Genomic DNA, 17255 nt, shown 5'->3' with positions numbered 1-17255 from the left:
ATACATTCGACATAAAAACAGCGGGCCCGTAGATGCCGACTTTATGCCCTTACTTTTCTAATACTAACTTAATTTCCTTATTACCTTTTTGACATCACTGGTGTATTCAGAAGGCGCCAGCAGCTTAAATGCGATAAGTGTAACACTGTATTTTCATTTCATCATGTTACTGATGTTCTGGGGCCGAGTTTGAAAATTTGCGGTGTCAAAGGTTTAAGTAAGTGTCTGAAAATAAACAGGTTGCTTTCTGTTGCCGGCGTGATTTTGTATGTTACAAAGAAAAGGGGCCGTGGCCCAGCTAAACATCATGTGATGCTTTTTTCTTTTTCTTTTAATGAAAAGCTTTTTGATGCATCTGATGTAGAGGAGATACAAAAGGATCACAACACAGTGAGAGCTCTGCCTCCAGGTTTTAGAAGCACTGCTCCGGTTAGCGTCCTACAACTTTATGACGAGTAGTCAAGCAGTTTTATTGGTCCCGAGTCAAAGCGGTAATTGTAGGGGTCCCTAGCCTGGCACAAAGCCTTTATGATGTTCCCTTTCACTTGTACGGAGAAAAAACAGAGGCAAACATCTCTAAATTTTACTTTCATCTCCCACCTCTCTTATTTGTATTTTCTTGCAATGGGTCGCTCATTCTTCTCCTTGCGTTTTGGTCGACCACAGCTTTCTTTTTGTCTATCGGTGGGCTTAAAGGTCCTAACCTCAAACAGTACTTTCAGATCATCATCCTTGCCTTTCTTCCTGTCTCTGCTAACCTTGCAGTTACGAATAAGTGAAGGTATGTTAAGTGATATCACGAATGCCCTGAATCAGTCCACCACCAACCTGAATGCAGACAGACAGCAGATCTTAGGCCAGCTGCACCATGCGAGCAAAGAGGTTGGACGTCTACAGCTGGAATTAGCTCTCGAGCGTCGCACCAGTGAAAAGAAGGTAATCAGCTTCGTCTCCAAGGTCTTAATTCAAATATTAAAATGTGAATTCTTGTAAAATCTTTGCTTTGTTTGACTTTGTCGTTTTACAATTAAACCGAAGCGTGTGCGTGTTTTTCCCCCTCAAATTGTTGACAATTGGTACGTTAAAGGCGAGTTTTCCACCTCACCATTAAAGCAAGAGTTTCTACAGAAAGCGGGCACGTTGGAAGAAAAATGGTTAATCTAGAGATACGAAATTTCTACTGGATAGGAGATTAAATATAATATTCACTTTAATGTAATGCATTGTCTTTCCCCACAATGGGACTGATAAGATGGGTCGCGTAGGTGAGGGATTCATTTAAATATGAAATTTTCAAATGTAATATTCACTGTGACAGGCATTGTCTATTTCTACAATAGTGCTGATAATAAGGTTTTAGATAATGGGTAATAGGATGTTCTGATATTTAGAGCCTTATTAAAAACACATACTTTTGATGAAGACAGACTTGGCAAAAATTTTGATTGTTCCGCTAAAATGGGATTTCAGCTTCACTACTGCTGGGATTGTGGCGAAGCTGGGAAATCACGTGGTTACATCCTACATTGCTTCTAAGACCTGTTTTTTTTGTCCTGCTCTGCCCTTTATGCGATACACCAAAAGCATATGTTAGTGCTTAGTGGTTTGTGTTTAACCTTCAATTAACCAGGTTGCAAAGATACCTTTCCCAAAGCCGTTGGGAAATTTCAAGGGCTCGGAATTGTAAAAAAACAGAACACAGCACATGAGGTTCGGTCCTTGTCACTGGGATGCCTCTTCACTGACAATACGCTTTTTCAACGTATTTTTTAGGGTGAAGGTTAAGTTCAGAATTTTGCTGGCTATCCGCGAGTCTATTGTTACAGTAGTCAGCCATTTATTAGAGTGCCCATTTAAAAATGCTCCTCTGTAGCTCATGTTATATGGGAGTTTGGGTAAATTTAAGAAATTTAATTAGGGGGTGCACAGGAGTTCATTTTCACGATGAAAGCAGCTGCACTGAAGTTCAGCTCCTTAAAAACAAGTCACCGAAGCTAAGCTGTCACATACAGGAGAGTTTTAAATAATTTCTAAAACAGTTTTGTGCTCATGTGTTTTGTCGCGCACATACATTTCATGCAGTTACCTGTGCACGTGCAACTGTGTGCACATGTATACGTGTGGGTGTGTTTAAGTCTTTTATGTTTGTGCTGGTTAAGTCAAAGGATGGACCACAGCTCTCAGGGATCTGGTTTCTGCTTCACATCTGGCCTTGCTTTATGCACAAAAACTGGTTTTCTCTGATGTATTACAAGCCCTCTCTCGCACACCCACACAAGGGCGCACACACTTGCAGCTTTGCATTCCCTCATGCACACTTCATTCCGTCGTTGTGTGGACGGTGGCTGCAGTAGGTGTGCGGGAACGCGAGCGAGCGCCCCTGCTCCCTCTCAAATCTAAATGAAACGGAGAACTTTGCATTAAGTGTTTTTTTTTCTTTTCGCTGCGGCTCTAAATGTCCAAACATTAGCACAGCTGAACAAATACTGTCAACACTCTCTCCTTCATCTTAAATGTACTCTGCTGTTTCACTCTCTCTTGCACTCGCTCGCCCTCTCACTTACAGTTGCACTTCTTTCCTCCGAATAAAAAGAGAACGCAGTCTGCTCTCGCTGCAGAGAACAAGTACTCTAGTCACTTTAAAATCGTAATTATCCGAAATTCTTGGGAAGTCAGCGTGGACACGGCATTTATATTAGATTTATATAAGAAACCACTGAAACATCTGTTTAAATCTTCTTTCCTCTCCCTGCGGTATCATTTTTTTTCTGTTAAAACAACATTTCACCAAACACTGATACTGATGTTTGCAGGACAGCTACGGTTTGCTGTTGACATTTTTTTTACTGTATTTTTTAATTTTTTTGTGACTAACACGACATACATGACACAGGAAATTTGTGAAATAAAAGCAGATGTGTGCCCTTTTTTATGTAAATGTCCAGTCTTAAATTTAGAGCCTTATTAAAAACACACCCTTTTGATGAAGCCAGGCTTGTCAGGAATTGGACGGGCACAACTTCCTCCTTAATCCCTTTAATTTCCTACCTTTTTAATCCCGAATCCTTTTTTTCTAACTAACTCGCACGTCATCATCAACATCATGTGAACAGCCACATGTTGTTGCGACTGAGACATGAGGTTGAAGTCTTGTCTTTCCCTCCCCCTCCCCACCCACAATCACCACCACCTTGTGTCAATAATAAAATCATTAACATCACAAGCGGCTTTTTTTGTAGAAATGATCTACTTCACCTTCCCAGGACCAAAAGACACACACGCACACAAACTCTTCTTTAGAGATCACAGATCACAAATGTGCACAGGAAGCAGAACGGGGGATTTCTTGACTTGAGGATTCATGTTCAATTTTGCTGGACAGTAAAAGCCACAAAATCTCGCCATAGAGCTATATGTGAGGCACGACCTTTCAGACCCTTTACTGTAAATCTTAAAATATCTCACTCTATGTGCGCGGAGACTAAAGAACAGTAAATGAAGCTGTGTTTCAAAACAGATGTGTGCACTATAATCCTATTTATTTTTAATCTGCTGCTAACTCTCCTGCCTAGTGTGTCCTCAGCTTCCTCACTTGGACTTTAGTTTAAAATGCAAGGACGCACAAGTTGTGTATGAAGCACTTTTGGAAAACCAATTCAGATGCCCTCCTATTTAAAGTGGAAAAAGAGGTGAAAGCAAACACAAAAGAACGGAGTGGGAGCAGTACAGTGGAAGGTAAGCGGCGTTGACTAAAGTTGTTCGAGCCTTCAAGGTTGGACAGGGACAGACGTGGGTCCTGGTCACAGCGCTTTACAACTGTCAGAAAAGCTTACAGATTTTTTTCTCCCTCTCTCTCGCCTTGCTTTCTCCCTTGATCTCACTTATTGCTCATTTCTTTTCTTGCCTTGCCACATCTCTGTTTCATCCCCACCACCCTCTTCACTACCCCACCCACCCCCAACTGTTCAAATATTATTTCTCCCCCTCCTGTCGTTGTCCCCCCCCCCACCTGCGCACCTCTTTTTTTCCCTCCCTCTCTTTATCTTGTCATTGCCTGTCAGTGGGGATTCTATCTACGCCGAGTGTTGTGTGCGTGCGTTATGTGTGAACACATTGAGACTGGGATGCACTTAAGAGCTCATTGATTTAAAAATACCTTCGATATTGGAGGTCCCCTCCTGCAGATTCGTTCAGGAGCTTATCACACACACATAGACATCCAGGTAGAGATATGCATAAACCAAAGCTCCACTCCAAAGTTTCTCCTTAAACTTTGTGATTGACCTAGTTAGCGTGTCGTTTTGACAAGTTGTCTGTTTTGACACGACGTCCTCCGGTGTTTATCAACATCCATTCTGCCTATCACACGCTCACATTGGGAATTCATGCACGCGCACGCACTCAAAGATAAATCAAGCTACGGTTTAACAATTGGCAGGAAGAGAGTGTGCAGTGTTTGCTATGGGTAAGTGGAATGACTTGTATTTGTAAGATGAATAAAAGCTTTGGTCAGTTTTTTTTTTTCTTCTTCTGTGTGCACATGTTTTTTTTATCTGATGTCTGTGGAATGCAAAACACTATCGGTATCACTCCGGTACCAGGGTACTACCTATTTGTATGAGTCGAAGTGTTTACATGAATGCTCCTGTGTGATTTAACTGGTGCGTGGATAGCGGTGTGTATACACAGGGCTTTTTTTCTTCCTTCTTCTTCTTCACTTGCCATAGCTCAGGTTTAGTGCGTCTGGTGAGCCTGGCCACCGACAGCCAGAGGTGAGAGGCCAAAGAGCCAAGTTAACTCCATCAATCCCCCTGGACAGTTACAAACAAGCCCTCAACTCTGGTCAAAACGATCCCTAGATCATGGATGACAGACAGCAGGTGGGGAGGGAAAGAGAAACGGAGAGCGAGCATTTGACTCAATTCCAAAAGAAAGGCTCTTACAAATTGGAAGTGAAAACTTGTCTGCTTCAACTATAACAAATAAGCTGTTAAAATTAGATCGAGACATAGCATTTCTTCTTTCTTATTGTTATTGTCAGCATTGTCAGTGATATTGTGGTAAAATCACTCACAAGACAGGATTAGATATCAAGTAATACAATCTTGCCTTCATGTCAATATATAAAAGGTTAACTAATTTAGAGCATCCTATTCCTCTCGGTCTTCAACTCCCAAATACTGGCCGCTGATTTTGTTTTTTTGTTTTGGAGATGATCAGATTCACGTTTCAGTCGTAGAAAGGTTAAAAGAACAACTTAACATCTTTAAAATGTTAATAAGCCATCGCAAAAATATCCCAGAGTTAAAAAGAAACTTTTTTGGCTCGACACCCAAACCTGGCCGTTCTCACCAACCTCAATGAGAAAAAGACCGTGGCGAGGTAGGAAGTCGGTGAACACGTGCAGAAGAGAAATGAGAACAAAAAATGTCCAAAACATTTCCCCGAGGCAAACTTGTAAGGAATCACACCCACATGAAAGCGCACACAGACATGCAGACGCACACGCTCACGCACTCATTTGGCATCGAGCAGAAGTGGGTAATTAGGGAAGGTCACCAAGGAAACAGACAAACACAAGCTACTGTGAGACGTAGCGTATACTCAAGAGAAGCATCAACAACCGTTTCCCTGTATGCAGTGTCATTCACCCATCACCGCCACCATTACCTGAAACACACAAATATGAAAACAACAACTCGAATATTTTATCTCGAGTTCAGTAAACGGTGACAGAGTCGCCAGCGAATGTTCTTAACACGACGTTCCCTTGTCCGAATCTTATGAGATCGGCTGTGGCTTTGCGATTTAAAAAACAAAAGCAACAAAAAAATGGGTGTTTGATGTGTGATTAAATGCTTTCATCTTACAGATACAGAAGAGGGAGGTTAAGATTTGTACACTGATGAAGGAGCTCACAGAAAGTAAGGGACAACACTCAGAGTGTCAAAAAGAGGTAAAAAAAACCATCAGTTTCATTTTTCATGATTATTGTCAACCACACTGAAATTTGATAATGGAATCACTTTTTAAAGCATCCTGTTTTTAATTGTTTGTTGGATAATGTTGAGTGGGTTTATAATTAATATTGTTTCATTACATGTTTATCTTTGGACATTTAAAGCTTTTTCCCCTGGTGCGGATGCAAATTTATGTGCAAATGTAACAGTTGCTTCGAAAAGACAGGTCTTTGGAGAAGCTCCGTGAGGAGAGGGATGAGCTGAGAGTCCTGATGGAGGACCGAAGCAAAGAGTGCGCCCACCTCGACCGGAGCAAAGCAAAACTGGAGGCTGACTTGACTCTGAGCCACAAACTCCACACCTCACACCTTGAGGTCCATCTCTCTCTGTCTGTTTAATTAAAGGAACTGGAGAGGCTAAAATGCCAGGACGTGCAACTTATTTAAATGCACGTTTTTATTAATTTTGTTAATTTTCTCTGTTTTCAGGTTCGAAGTAGAGATGAGTTAATTCTGCAGCTCAGAGCCGAAATGAAGACAGCTGAACAGAAGCATCGAGGAACACAGAAGCAGGTGCGGTGGCTCGTCTGCGTTCACTTTTCAGGTTGTGTCATGCAGTTTTTAGAGATTAAAAAATACAATTTGGAGAAATGGAAACTCCATGTTTTTCCCTTTAAAACGGCATATTTGGCTGTTTTTAAGCAGTATTTGATGAAAAAGGCGCTTTCTTTTTTATATTATGTTTTGCTTTTTGGGTTTGAAATTTGTCTTAGGGCTTTCAATTCTCTCCTACAATTTTTTTTATTTTTCTTTCATATGCCGAGGCTAGGTTCAGTGATCACCCCTATTTTTTCAACACTTCCTTGCTTTACACCCACAGAGTTGCACACATCTACTCAAGGGAAGTGCCCAAACCAGCAGCAGTCTTCTACTGTTGGCTACCGAGCAGCTCCATCAGAGCAATGGGAGGTGTAGCACCTTGCTCAAAGGCTCTGCGAAAGTTGGAGCTAAGGAAAAGGGAATCGTTACTCATTCATGCTGTGCCTACATTTTCCCAGCTGGTCCTGAGACTAAACTGGGAAACTCTCTGACTCAAACCTGACACTCACTTTTTGGTTACTGCCACCCCCTCACTGTCTCTTCTGTCTGTCTGGGTGTGCATAGTATCCCAGCGTAAAGCTTTCCTCGTCTCCATCCTTTTCAATTTTCATCTTTTTTTCTCTTTCTTTTGGCTCAGGTGACAGCTCTGGAGGAAGAGGTAAGACACTTAAACTGCACGATTAGAGCGCACAAGGAAGAGGCCTGTCAGTTAAGCGAAAAGGTCAGCGATATCGAGCACCTTAGAGAGCAGAAGGAGAAAGAACAACAGCAGCTACAAGAGCAGCTCCGTATTAAGGAGCAACAGGTAAAGAGAAACTCTCTCCTCTCCTCTTCACCTTTGCTCACTTCTTGTGAAATCTATGGATCAGTTGAACTCTGACCGGGAAGTCGTGAAACAGGCTCACAAAATTGAAGCGTAACCCGGAGGGGGGACCGGCTCCGTGCTTCACAGCCGACTGAAGCAGAACAACTCTGAGCTCAGCCAAATGCACAGCAGGCTGAAAGACCGAGAGCCGGAGGTCACAAAGCTCAAGGACGGTTTAAGTCGGAGGTCCATAACGGCGCAGAAGTCGACTCTTTTGTGTGCTCACTTGTCTGTCGGCTGAGACATAATCCAACCGAAAAGCCATCTACTGCGATAATCCAATGAGGAACATAAAAGGAAAAATCGGATGCACTTGTGCGTTTGAGTGCGAGTGCTCTAAATCACGGTAGACAATCAAGTAGTCAGAGTTTTCTGCCAGGAACGGCAAACCGACTCGCTTGCGGCAGACAAGCTTTATTTTGTAGTCATCTTACATATATTCCAATCTACATCATCTGAATTACTAAACAAGACACGATGACTCTACTGTTTGTGAAACTCTCACATCTAATTGGAACTAAGCATGAATACAGACAGGGAAATGTAGACCAAGAATAAAGTTATTATCAACTTAGGGTCAACTTGGATAGTCATGTGACGGCAGTGAATACTCAAACATCAGGCCAAATGAGGCTTGTCAGGTCATGAGGGTCAGATGTGTTTTCCATCATGTTTAATGAGGGTTGTTTGTTTCCCCAAAGCACACGCTCCTGATTATGGTCACAAGAAAGCCATAGTGCCCCCATTAAGTCTTGTTATGAGGCCTTTCATCCAGTAACAGAAAGAAATGCAAAGTCCACCATTAGTGTTTGGCCTGTAGGATAGTGAATTCATTAAAGGAGAGAAATACAGTGACACAAGTAGAGCAAGTAATAAATACAGCTTTGATATGTAAAGCCGACGTACGACGTCTCACTTTATAGCGTGTGGTTCTTCTCCGTGTGATTATTTTTAAAACTGTTACCTCAGACAACCTCGTCAAACATTCACCATTCACCACCATCACGCTCAGATAAAACAGAGGCTGCATGGGCTGAGTCAATGCTTTTAAGCAGTCCACGCACGCGGCCGTACACCTACACAGGTTGTTCAGTCTTTCCACTCTAAAACAGAGAGTAAGAGTCGATGACTCCTCTCCTCTGGTTTGTCTCTTTCTTCCTTTTGCATGAGCAAGTTCTCTCTCGTGCCACCTTCAATCCAGTGTTAGTCCTGCGGGCCCAGTTAATCCCTGGTTAAACCGAGCTGCAGTGAACCGCTGAAATCTAACTAGTTGGCTGTCATTAGTCGTAAAACCCTCGTGTTCTGATCCAGATTACAGCGGGATTAATGTGGATGAACTCAAGCTGAGTGTTAGAGCGGGTTTAACTTTCTCAACCTCTCCCCTTGAAAGGTGAGCTACGGTAGGATTCCTAGTGTAACGGCAGGATTAAGCCCGGTTTCACTTCCTGAGTTCCCCTTTCATTATGACAGAGGTTACTGTAGAGCAGTGCAGTAAATTACACCATGTTAAACAAACTAGCATGGGTCTGTTCAAGTAGCTTTTTAAGGCACGTTTAGTCACGAAGCATTGAGTAATGGCTTTGGTTTCACTGTTTGAATTTTAGCATAATGATAATGATGATGATGGTTGCTGCTGTAATAGTTTATGTAATATAAAAGTTTACGTTTTGCAAGATTATTTATTGCTTCCTACTTCATATTGCTTTTTTTTCACACATTCACACGTGCCACTGTGTCTTTTTAAATTTGACTGCTTTCATCGTCTTTATTGAAAAACAAAGGTCAACATCAGCATCTGTACTCTGTTTGATTTTGCTCTCAGGCTGATACAGTTGAAAAGAAGCTGAATAAGGAGAAGGAGGAGGTGGAACTTCTTAATCAGCAGCTGAAAGAATCCAAGGATGAGCTCAAAGAGGCCAATTTGCACACCCAGGAGCAGAAAGAAACGGCTGCGATTTTTAAGCAGAAATACACGGCAGCAATAGAGAAGGCACGCAGGGTGCAAGAGCATGTGGAACGTCTGGAGGAGGAACTACAATATTCACAGGAAAAGGTTAATAATGGCCGATATAGCCTTTAAATACGTACATACGTTTTGTCTAATATGCCTTTAATTTTGAGTCTGACTACCTGTTTTAATGGCAGCTAAGAGAGTCGCAGTTAGCAGCTTCTTCGCTGAAGGAGGAGCTAGCTGAGCTGGAGCGCCGGTATCAGGAAAAGGTTGGCCAGTGGGAGAATTCACAGGAGGCTCTTGACCAACTAACAGATGAACTTCAGGCCAGTCACAACCTGCTAAGAGAGAGTGAACAAAAACTGGAGCACTTCAAAAACCTGATGAGATCCCTTCAGGAGCAGATGGACACACTCAATCAGCAGGTTTGGGAAAACATTTACGTAATGCAGACACAGCAATAACAAAAGGATAAATCCAGACACAAACACACGTACAAATACATGAACATAGTTAATCCTTTATATCTATGTGGACAACCTGATTTGCTTGCATAACAAATAGTATTAACCTTTCTTGCAAAAGAGTTGTTTTCCTTCCACTTAATGAAACATCTGAAAACAGTGCGATTCATTGTATACACTAATTCTGTGTAATCATGTCACGTAACAAATGAGGTTGACTGTGAGATCAGTGGAAAACTCGGTCATAAACCAGTTCAGCCTTTCATTTCAAACTAAGAAACTAATGCTGTTGCACACTTTACTGTTTCACTATGTATTTTTTCATGGATGCACCCACCTCCTTAAAAACTAGGTTTTGAATACATGCCTTGTTTTTTAACTCAGATGGGTGTCTCTCTATTTTCGCAAGTGCACCCAGGTGCTTGCCAGCTCCAATCATGCTGTACAAGTGCATGCATGGATATATTGCTCTGTGTGCTTGTGTCATTGTACGCACGCATGTATATGTGTGTGTGTGTGTGTGTACTAGTGCGCATTTGTGCATCTGTGCACTGGCGTGTGTCACTTAATTTTTTCTTCTTCTTTTTTTCCCCCTTTCTGTTTTATATTTACTACGTCAGGCAACAAATGAATCATCTTTATTACGGAGAAATTTAATTTGGATGAACTTAACTGCTGCCGCCAAGGTCAGACGGGCAGAATGTCATTTTAATCCAATCAACTTTAATCTGTTGGTTATAAAAGAGTTAGGCTGTTGAAGAATGGCTGTATCTCAGGCCCTTTATTACACTGGCTAATGACTTCGATTGTAAGGCGCCTATCAAGAGGTTAGGAGTTCTTATGGAGCTTCACGTCCTGCTAATGCGCTACCTCATGTCACTGTTGGGCTTAGCTAACCCTAAAATCACCATTGCCTTTATTCCCTGTTTACGAAGAAATACAGTGTGGAAAACATGAAACAGTTTTAAATGAAAGAAAACATGACTATAAAAGCAGTTTAGAAGTTATAGCGTTTCACATTTGAGGGATAAATGGGGAAGAAAACCATGGACTGGCTCAAATTGTGAGTGTAGTATCTTAATTCTATCTCTACTGGTCAATTTATATTCGACTAGAGAATATTTCACTATAACATAAAGATGGACAGTTGAAGATAAGTAAGATTTCTTCCCTTTCCTATGAAGATGTCTACTTTTGAATTACTTACATAATTTGCCTGTATAAAGGACAGCAGCTAATAGGGTAAGATTGAGGGTAGTGATACATTAAGCAATTTATGAAAAAAAAGCAAGAGCATTACTCCTGGCGATGCTCTCGGGAGTAAAAAACAAAGTGTAACACTTTCACTGTTTTCCAAAGAGATATACATTTGTAATTAAGAGAACAATGCAGATGTTCATGAGCGCGATTGCTCGTAGTACTTCCTATGAGCTAGAGTCACGTGCTAAGTTCGAACTTGTTGTTTTACAGTTTGTATAATGTGCTTGAAACACCAAGGTCATGTTTCTCTGTGCAAATCAATACACAAATGAGTGTAACACAAAATAATGTGCTTCCTTAATGGCCCATCAATGCCACTGCCATTTATTAGTAAACCAAAATAAGTGTAATCTGTTGAAATGCAATTCATTCAATTCATTCGCCCTTTTGTGTCTTGACTTGGTGGTTTGTTTCTATTTAAGTTTCTGTTTAGGTGTGTTTTGGGTTATAGAACCGATTAAAATAAGATTTAAACAAGCGGGATGTTCTTAAAAAATATGTTTTTTCTAACTATCTATATCACTTACTCTCCCTCTCTCTCGTTACTTATAGAAACTTGCTGTGGAGTGCGACCTGCAGCTCTATCGTCGGAGCCATTCTCATTCTGATGAGGAGTATTTGAGTCTAGGAAGACTCAGACAGCAGCTGCAGAAGGTAATATCCTGCATGGCACTGCTGGGATTACCCATTCTGTGTATTATCATCACAATGAAACATTAAAATATATCTGCCACAGTTTCAATACTTACAGTTATGTTCAGTGATAACAGCTGAGAGATAAGATTTGTTGACATTCCAGTATTCAGAAGTAACGCTGATAAATGTAAATGTAGGCTTATATTTAAAGTTTGTTTTATATTTACATGGACAAACAGTTTTTGCTACATTCCAGCACTCATTTTTTCTTTGTGTGTGTGTGTGTTTCAGCGCTGTGCGGCACAGGTTGAACACCTTGCGGTGTGTGAAAACACTATTCTTCAGATGAAGTCAGAGCTAGAGAGACAGTAATAACAGAGTCTATAAAACTCTCATTCTCCTCTGCTGCTCGGTTTCTGTCCTTGTCTCTCCTTTCATGCCCTTCTCATCAGTCTCCACCCCCAACTCGCTCTCATTTTCGCAACAGTCTGCTTACTAAATGGCACACAGTAGATATATTATGTTACTTGGCAAATGTAAAAATCTATTGAAATCTTTTTTTTTTAAATTTCAGTAATCATTAATATGCTATCTGGTCTACATATTATTACGCTGTGTTAACTTGGGCAGCACATTTTTTACAGACCGGTTTGCTCAGGCAATTATTCTTTGCTCTCCTTACCTTAGAGTCCAGGAAAAGGTGGGTCTGAAACCAAGTCTCGCTGCTTCCCAGCAAACTCACCGGAGCAATCAAAAACAGCTGGAACAGGAAGTGATTCGTTCAAAACAGGAAGTGGCATCCTTAGAGCGTGAACTGGCGAACGCCCAAAAGGTATTAAAATAATGCATATCTGCTGACCTGTCCTCTAATTTAGTGAGAGCTATATTAATTTGACCTTTGTCCAGTCTGCTTTTAAATTCAGACGCATCTGCCATTGTCCTTAAATGTTCGCGATGCAGTCATTTCAATCTAAGGACATGTTTGAGTTCCCAAAGAGGAGTACTTCAACCACCTCCACGGGCACCACACACCCACCACTCATGTGATTGTCCTGCGATTGTCTGGCAGAAACAAATTGCCTCGCCATTAATTAAAGCACCAAACGGTGCCAAGGCTGGTGAAATTGACTCCAATTAAGAGCTCAATGGGACACTAAATATTCAAATTACTCAAAGTGGTGACTGTAGCCTGGCAGAACGCCAGCATTCCTGGCAGTCTTGGACACATCATTTGTATGTGTGTGAGTGTGTGAGTGTCTATGTTTGCACGCGTTTGTGTGTACGCTTGCTTAGCCGTGTATGAGTAGGTGGAAACGGTAATATTTGATTTCGCACGCTAATTTGTGTTTGTCACATATTAGCAAAACACGTGTTACTCTTGCCAAAATCATATGCTCGCACACTTACATTTACTCCCACAAACACACACAGCGGCAGGTTCTCTTGCTGTCAGGTCTTGCCCATTCATTCACACAACTTCCCTCTGGAATACCACATAATGAGTCCGTGTCATGTAGGTACACATATCTTGAAGTATACATCTACATTCATCACATGCATAATGCATGTACACATTATTAACTTTTAACATTATGCATATATACATAATTATACAAGAGTTTAATCCTTTACATGAGTGATCAGTCATACATACAAGGGCTGAGTTCAGAGCCATTAACACTAAAAACATTTTTTTTAAGGAAATTGTATTTGACAGTGTATTTTTTGGGTTGCTAAATGTGTGTGTTTTTTACAGAAACACAGAATTTATATTGGTTCATAATGTTTTTCTGTTTTATTATTATTATTATTATATCCACCATCATTTCCACCACCTTCTGTCTTTTCCAGCTTTAGATTAAATGGAAATATATATATATTTTATCTTCGGTTTTTATTCAGGACCATACAATATGATGCGATACCATTTTGGAAATTCTTTAAATGTAAGCAGCAAGCAAAGCAAATAATAAGTGATTTCTGATGATATATTTAGAGGTCTATTGATGGCAACTGTTACATGGCAACAGCACATTATAAACACAACTGTGCAACATATTTAAACCGAACAGACGCTGGATGTTTCTTTGGCCCGGACGCTGCAGGTACAGGTGACACTCCTCAGGCAGTCAGATGAGGAACTGAAGGAGGCCAGACAAGAGTCTGCAAGAAAGAGCCGAGAGGTGGATGTGGAGAGAAGAAAGGCCCAGATGCTTCAGGAGGCGTTACACAAGGAGCAGCAGAAGCTGCAGAGTGCTATCAGAGAGAATGAGACCCTGAGCACTCTCATCGGAAAGCTGAGGAAAGAGCTGGAGGAGCTGCGCAGCAGTCACCAAGTTACAGGTAGCAATCAGTCCATAAACTGATAAGCTGCCGTTGGTCCTGATCCATGTATGCAGTTAGTCATAAAGTAATAATTTTCCGTCAACCGTATATTCATGTTGATAACATATACATATTTCAGTTAGGACTAATATATTTATAAGAAGAACGCTATTAATATTCAGTATTATGTCACTGTTCAGGGACTTCTCTGCTGTTCGGCGCGCATTCGTGGATGTCTGTAGTCGGAGAGAGCAAGAGCCAGACCCCAACATAAAACAGAGTAGGGTTCAATGACAGTGTTATTGCACGCATTATATGAATCTGTCAGCATAGCATGAAAAGGAAGAGTAGGGATAAAGGTGGGTTGCAATGTGGCATGTAGATGAGAAGAAGCCGTAGGTTCCTAAAGACACTTACACAGTGTGGCCTTTATGAGATTTGCCAGCTAGATGCATTAGTTGAGCCTCCAGCTGTGGGCAAGCATGGAGATCAATTGATCTGACAGGAATATGGCTATGCTTGACTTTGTGGCCTGCCTGAACTAACACTATACTCAGTATCATGTGAAAATTAACCTGTATTTCACCAGTGCTTGATTCAGCATCCACATTTTTTTAACAAGCAAGTCAACATGACCAAAAGCAAAGATTTTATGTCAGTTCACTGCTTGATCCATTCATCACCCTGCCTTTATTATTAGCACTCTATGAACATTTCCCCGCTGCTAAGGTTTTGGACATTATTGGCGATCAGAAGCCCATCACATACCAGAGGAGCTACAGTACGCAGCCTGTCCTGTCTTTTGTTGCAGAACCACCCGCACTGCTGTTAGCTCAATCAGTTAGCTCAAATTAGCCAGCAGTGTGGTGATTTTGTAGCTAGCTGTCTGCACACCATGTTAACTCAGACACACACACACACACGCTGTAGGTAGAGGTTTGATTTAATGGTGCACTGCTTTAGCTGTATGGTAATGATCTGGTTTCTGTGTGTGTCTGTACATGTGTGCGTGTGGCCAATGGTGGCCTTTGTAGTAGTGCGTCAGTGTAGGAATGGTGATGGCTGGGTCTCTCTGGGCACAGAAATGTCTCATTAAGAATTAACGTACACATCGACGGTCACGCCAGGCAAACACCTCACATGCGCACGCTTGCAGCCATTTCTTCCAACTCCCACTGCTTTAATTAGCACATACACACTGGCTCTCCAAGGTACAAACACACATACACACACACAATCACCTATTGTCCGCAGAGAGATGAATCTGAGGTCTCTCTCTGTGGCAGACAGTGGCTGGCTTGCTCACTGAACACTGCTCATTAACAAGATAGAGACAGAAGGACAACGCTGTGTAGCCTGGCCTTTGTCTGTGATCAAAACGCATTCCCTCAACTCTACTCTACACACAAAACCACATATTATTCAGCTTTTACCTTCAGCAAATACAATCCAGCAATGCAGAGCCTATTGTAATAACTTAAGAAGAATAAAGATGCATTATTATAACAAAGGGGGCATTGTTTACCTGGATATAGCAGTGGTCTGAATAAACTGGGTGAGGAGTCAGCTTGAGAAATTACTGTCATGAACAAAGGGCCTTTTTATTAACATGAAGCCCTCGTCGAGGTTCTTTCTGTAGTATGAAAACATTTCATTGAGTGGTGATGATTTTGTTTGTTGCTTAATAACAGCAGACCTCATCTAAGATGGACTGGACTGTGAACGTGAACAGGTTTGAATGATAAGAAAAATATGGACGGGCAGAAACAGGTATACAATTATGAGTTAACAAGAAAATGTATGCTAGAGGTGACTCTAACCAGAATAATTTAATCAGGAATGCATATTTAAGATGCTTTAAATTACTCTACATAACTTATTAGCCTTTTATAACCCAGTCGTCTGTAAATTGTTATGTAAAATTACAAAATTACTCATCTGGTAAATTAAAAATCAATGAATTATCAACACAGTAGCTGCCAGTATCAGGTTTTCAGAAGTAATAATCATATCAGTCCAAAGTCATTTTTGATGTTGCTATTTAGACAGTTAACGAGATAAACTGCCATTTTTGGTGTTTTTAACAAAGCATTTTTACCTCTAATGCTGTTGATATGCTTTCTACAGTTTAATATATAAATGTAGTTTGGGAGTAATGGATATTATATAAAGGTCTCTGTGGCCAGACAGAAGGAAAGAAGCAGGAAAAGAGAATGAGTTGGAAACCAGGGAAGTGTCACATGGATTAGATTGAAGTGTCTGAAGGCAGCTGGATTCAATCAGACTGTGTCAGGATAGGATGAAGAGACTGGAAAGAAAGGAGTGATTAAAAAGGATAGAAAAAAGTCCTTAAACTTGGCGTATGGGTGCTTGTGTCAAATTTACTGTCATTCTGTCACTTATGGCTCTCGGAATAGGCTGGGGCGTGTGTGATACATGCGGAAAATTGCACTATTTCGAACATACAGTGCACACGAGCCATTACAGAAAATGCACATAAAGGTGTACCGAAGGGACGATTGTATTCGTAATCTGTTTTCCAGGAAAATCAGATGTGGCGTACTCTTAAGTAGGTGTTTTCATAGCATCTGCTCGTGAAACACGGGCGGGGATGGATCTTTAAAATATTCAAACCCGACTAGTAGAGTCATCTTACATCTTAAATAAGATGTGTTGTAAGGTTGGTTATAATGCAAAATAAATGTGATGCCGTGTGACAACAAATGAAATAACGGCATAAACAAAAACACTATATCCTTATTTCCACACTTCCACCAAAACAGAAATGTGATATTACCACCCCTCTGTGCTGCTGATGTGCATCTGCCTAAAGATGATGAAATCATTATTGCACGTTTGTGCGTGCACTCGTTTGTACGTGTGAATGTGTGTGCGTGCATGTGTGTGTGTGTGTGTGCGCTGCTGCTATCCAGTCTGGATCCCCGGACACACACGTGCACAGGCCTCTCTCCTCCAATTCACCTCTATTACTAGCTATAATCCCATTTCACACTCTATCGATCCCCAAAACTGTTGTTCACCGGAACCAGCAGCAAACACTGGCATTTCTCCCCATCATTTCACCACTATTGTTCTTTATTACACAAAGAAGCATACCCCCCCCCTCCCTCTTTGTCTCAGAGCAAACTCAGCCCCGCTGAAATATGAATTATAAATGTATGGCTAATAAAAGAG

General features: G+C 41.2%; 1 protein-coding gene across 2 annotated transcripts in view; it reads left to right on the top strand.

The window, feature by feature from the left end:
- Window positions 1-17255, top strand: part of LOC102296427 (golgin subfamily A member 6-like protein 22) — a 93284-nt gene that overhangs the window by 44119 nt on the left and 31910 nt on the right. Inside the window, exons 8-18 of one of the 2 annotated variants that reach the window (XM_042213696.1) lie at window positions 766-936; window positions 5873-5956; window positions 6170-6334; window positions 6449-6532; window positions 7197-7364; window positions 9247-9477; window positions 9570-9800; window positions 11652-11753; window positions 12027-12103; window positions 12423-12567; window positions 13841-14078. In XM_042213696.1, the coding sequence (XP_042069630.1) occupies window positions 766-936; window positions 5873-5956; window positions 6170-6334; window positions 6449-6532; window positions 7197-7364; window positions 9247-9477; window positions 9570-9800; window positions 11652-11753; window positions 12027-12103; window positions 12423-12567; window positions 13841-14078 (1696 nt within the window). The remainder of the gene's footprint in view (window positions 1-765; window positions 937-5872; window positions 5957-6169; window positions 6335-6448; window positions 6533-7196; window positions 7365-9246; window positions 9478-9569; window positions 9801-11651; window positions 11754-12026; window positions 12104-12422; window positions 12568-13840; window positions 14079-17255) is intronic. The other variant, XM_042213722.1, reaches the window with a different exon arrangement.

The sequence above is a fragment of the Haplochromis burtoni genome, unplaced genomic scaffold (genome assembly GCF_018398535.1).
Source record: "Haplochromis burtoni strain Fernald_Lab_line unplaced genomic scaffold, NCSU_Asbu1 Contig_1, whole genome shotgun sequence".
Classification (NCBI taxonomy): domain Eukaryota; kingdom Metazoa; phylum Chordata; class Actinopteri; order Cichliformes; family Cichlidae; genus Haplochromis; species Haplochromis burtoni.
This window is presented reverse-complemented; position numbering and strand designations above follow the sequence as displayed.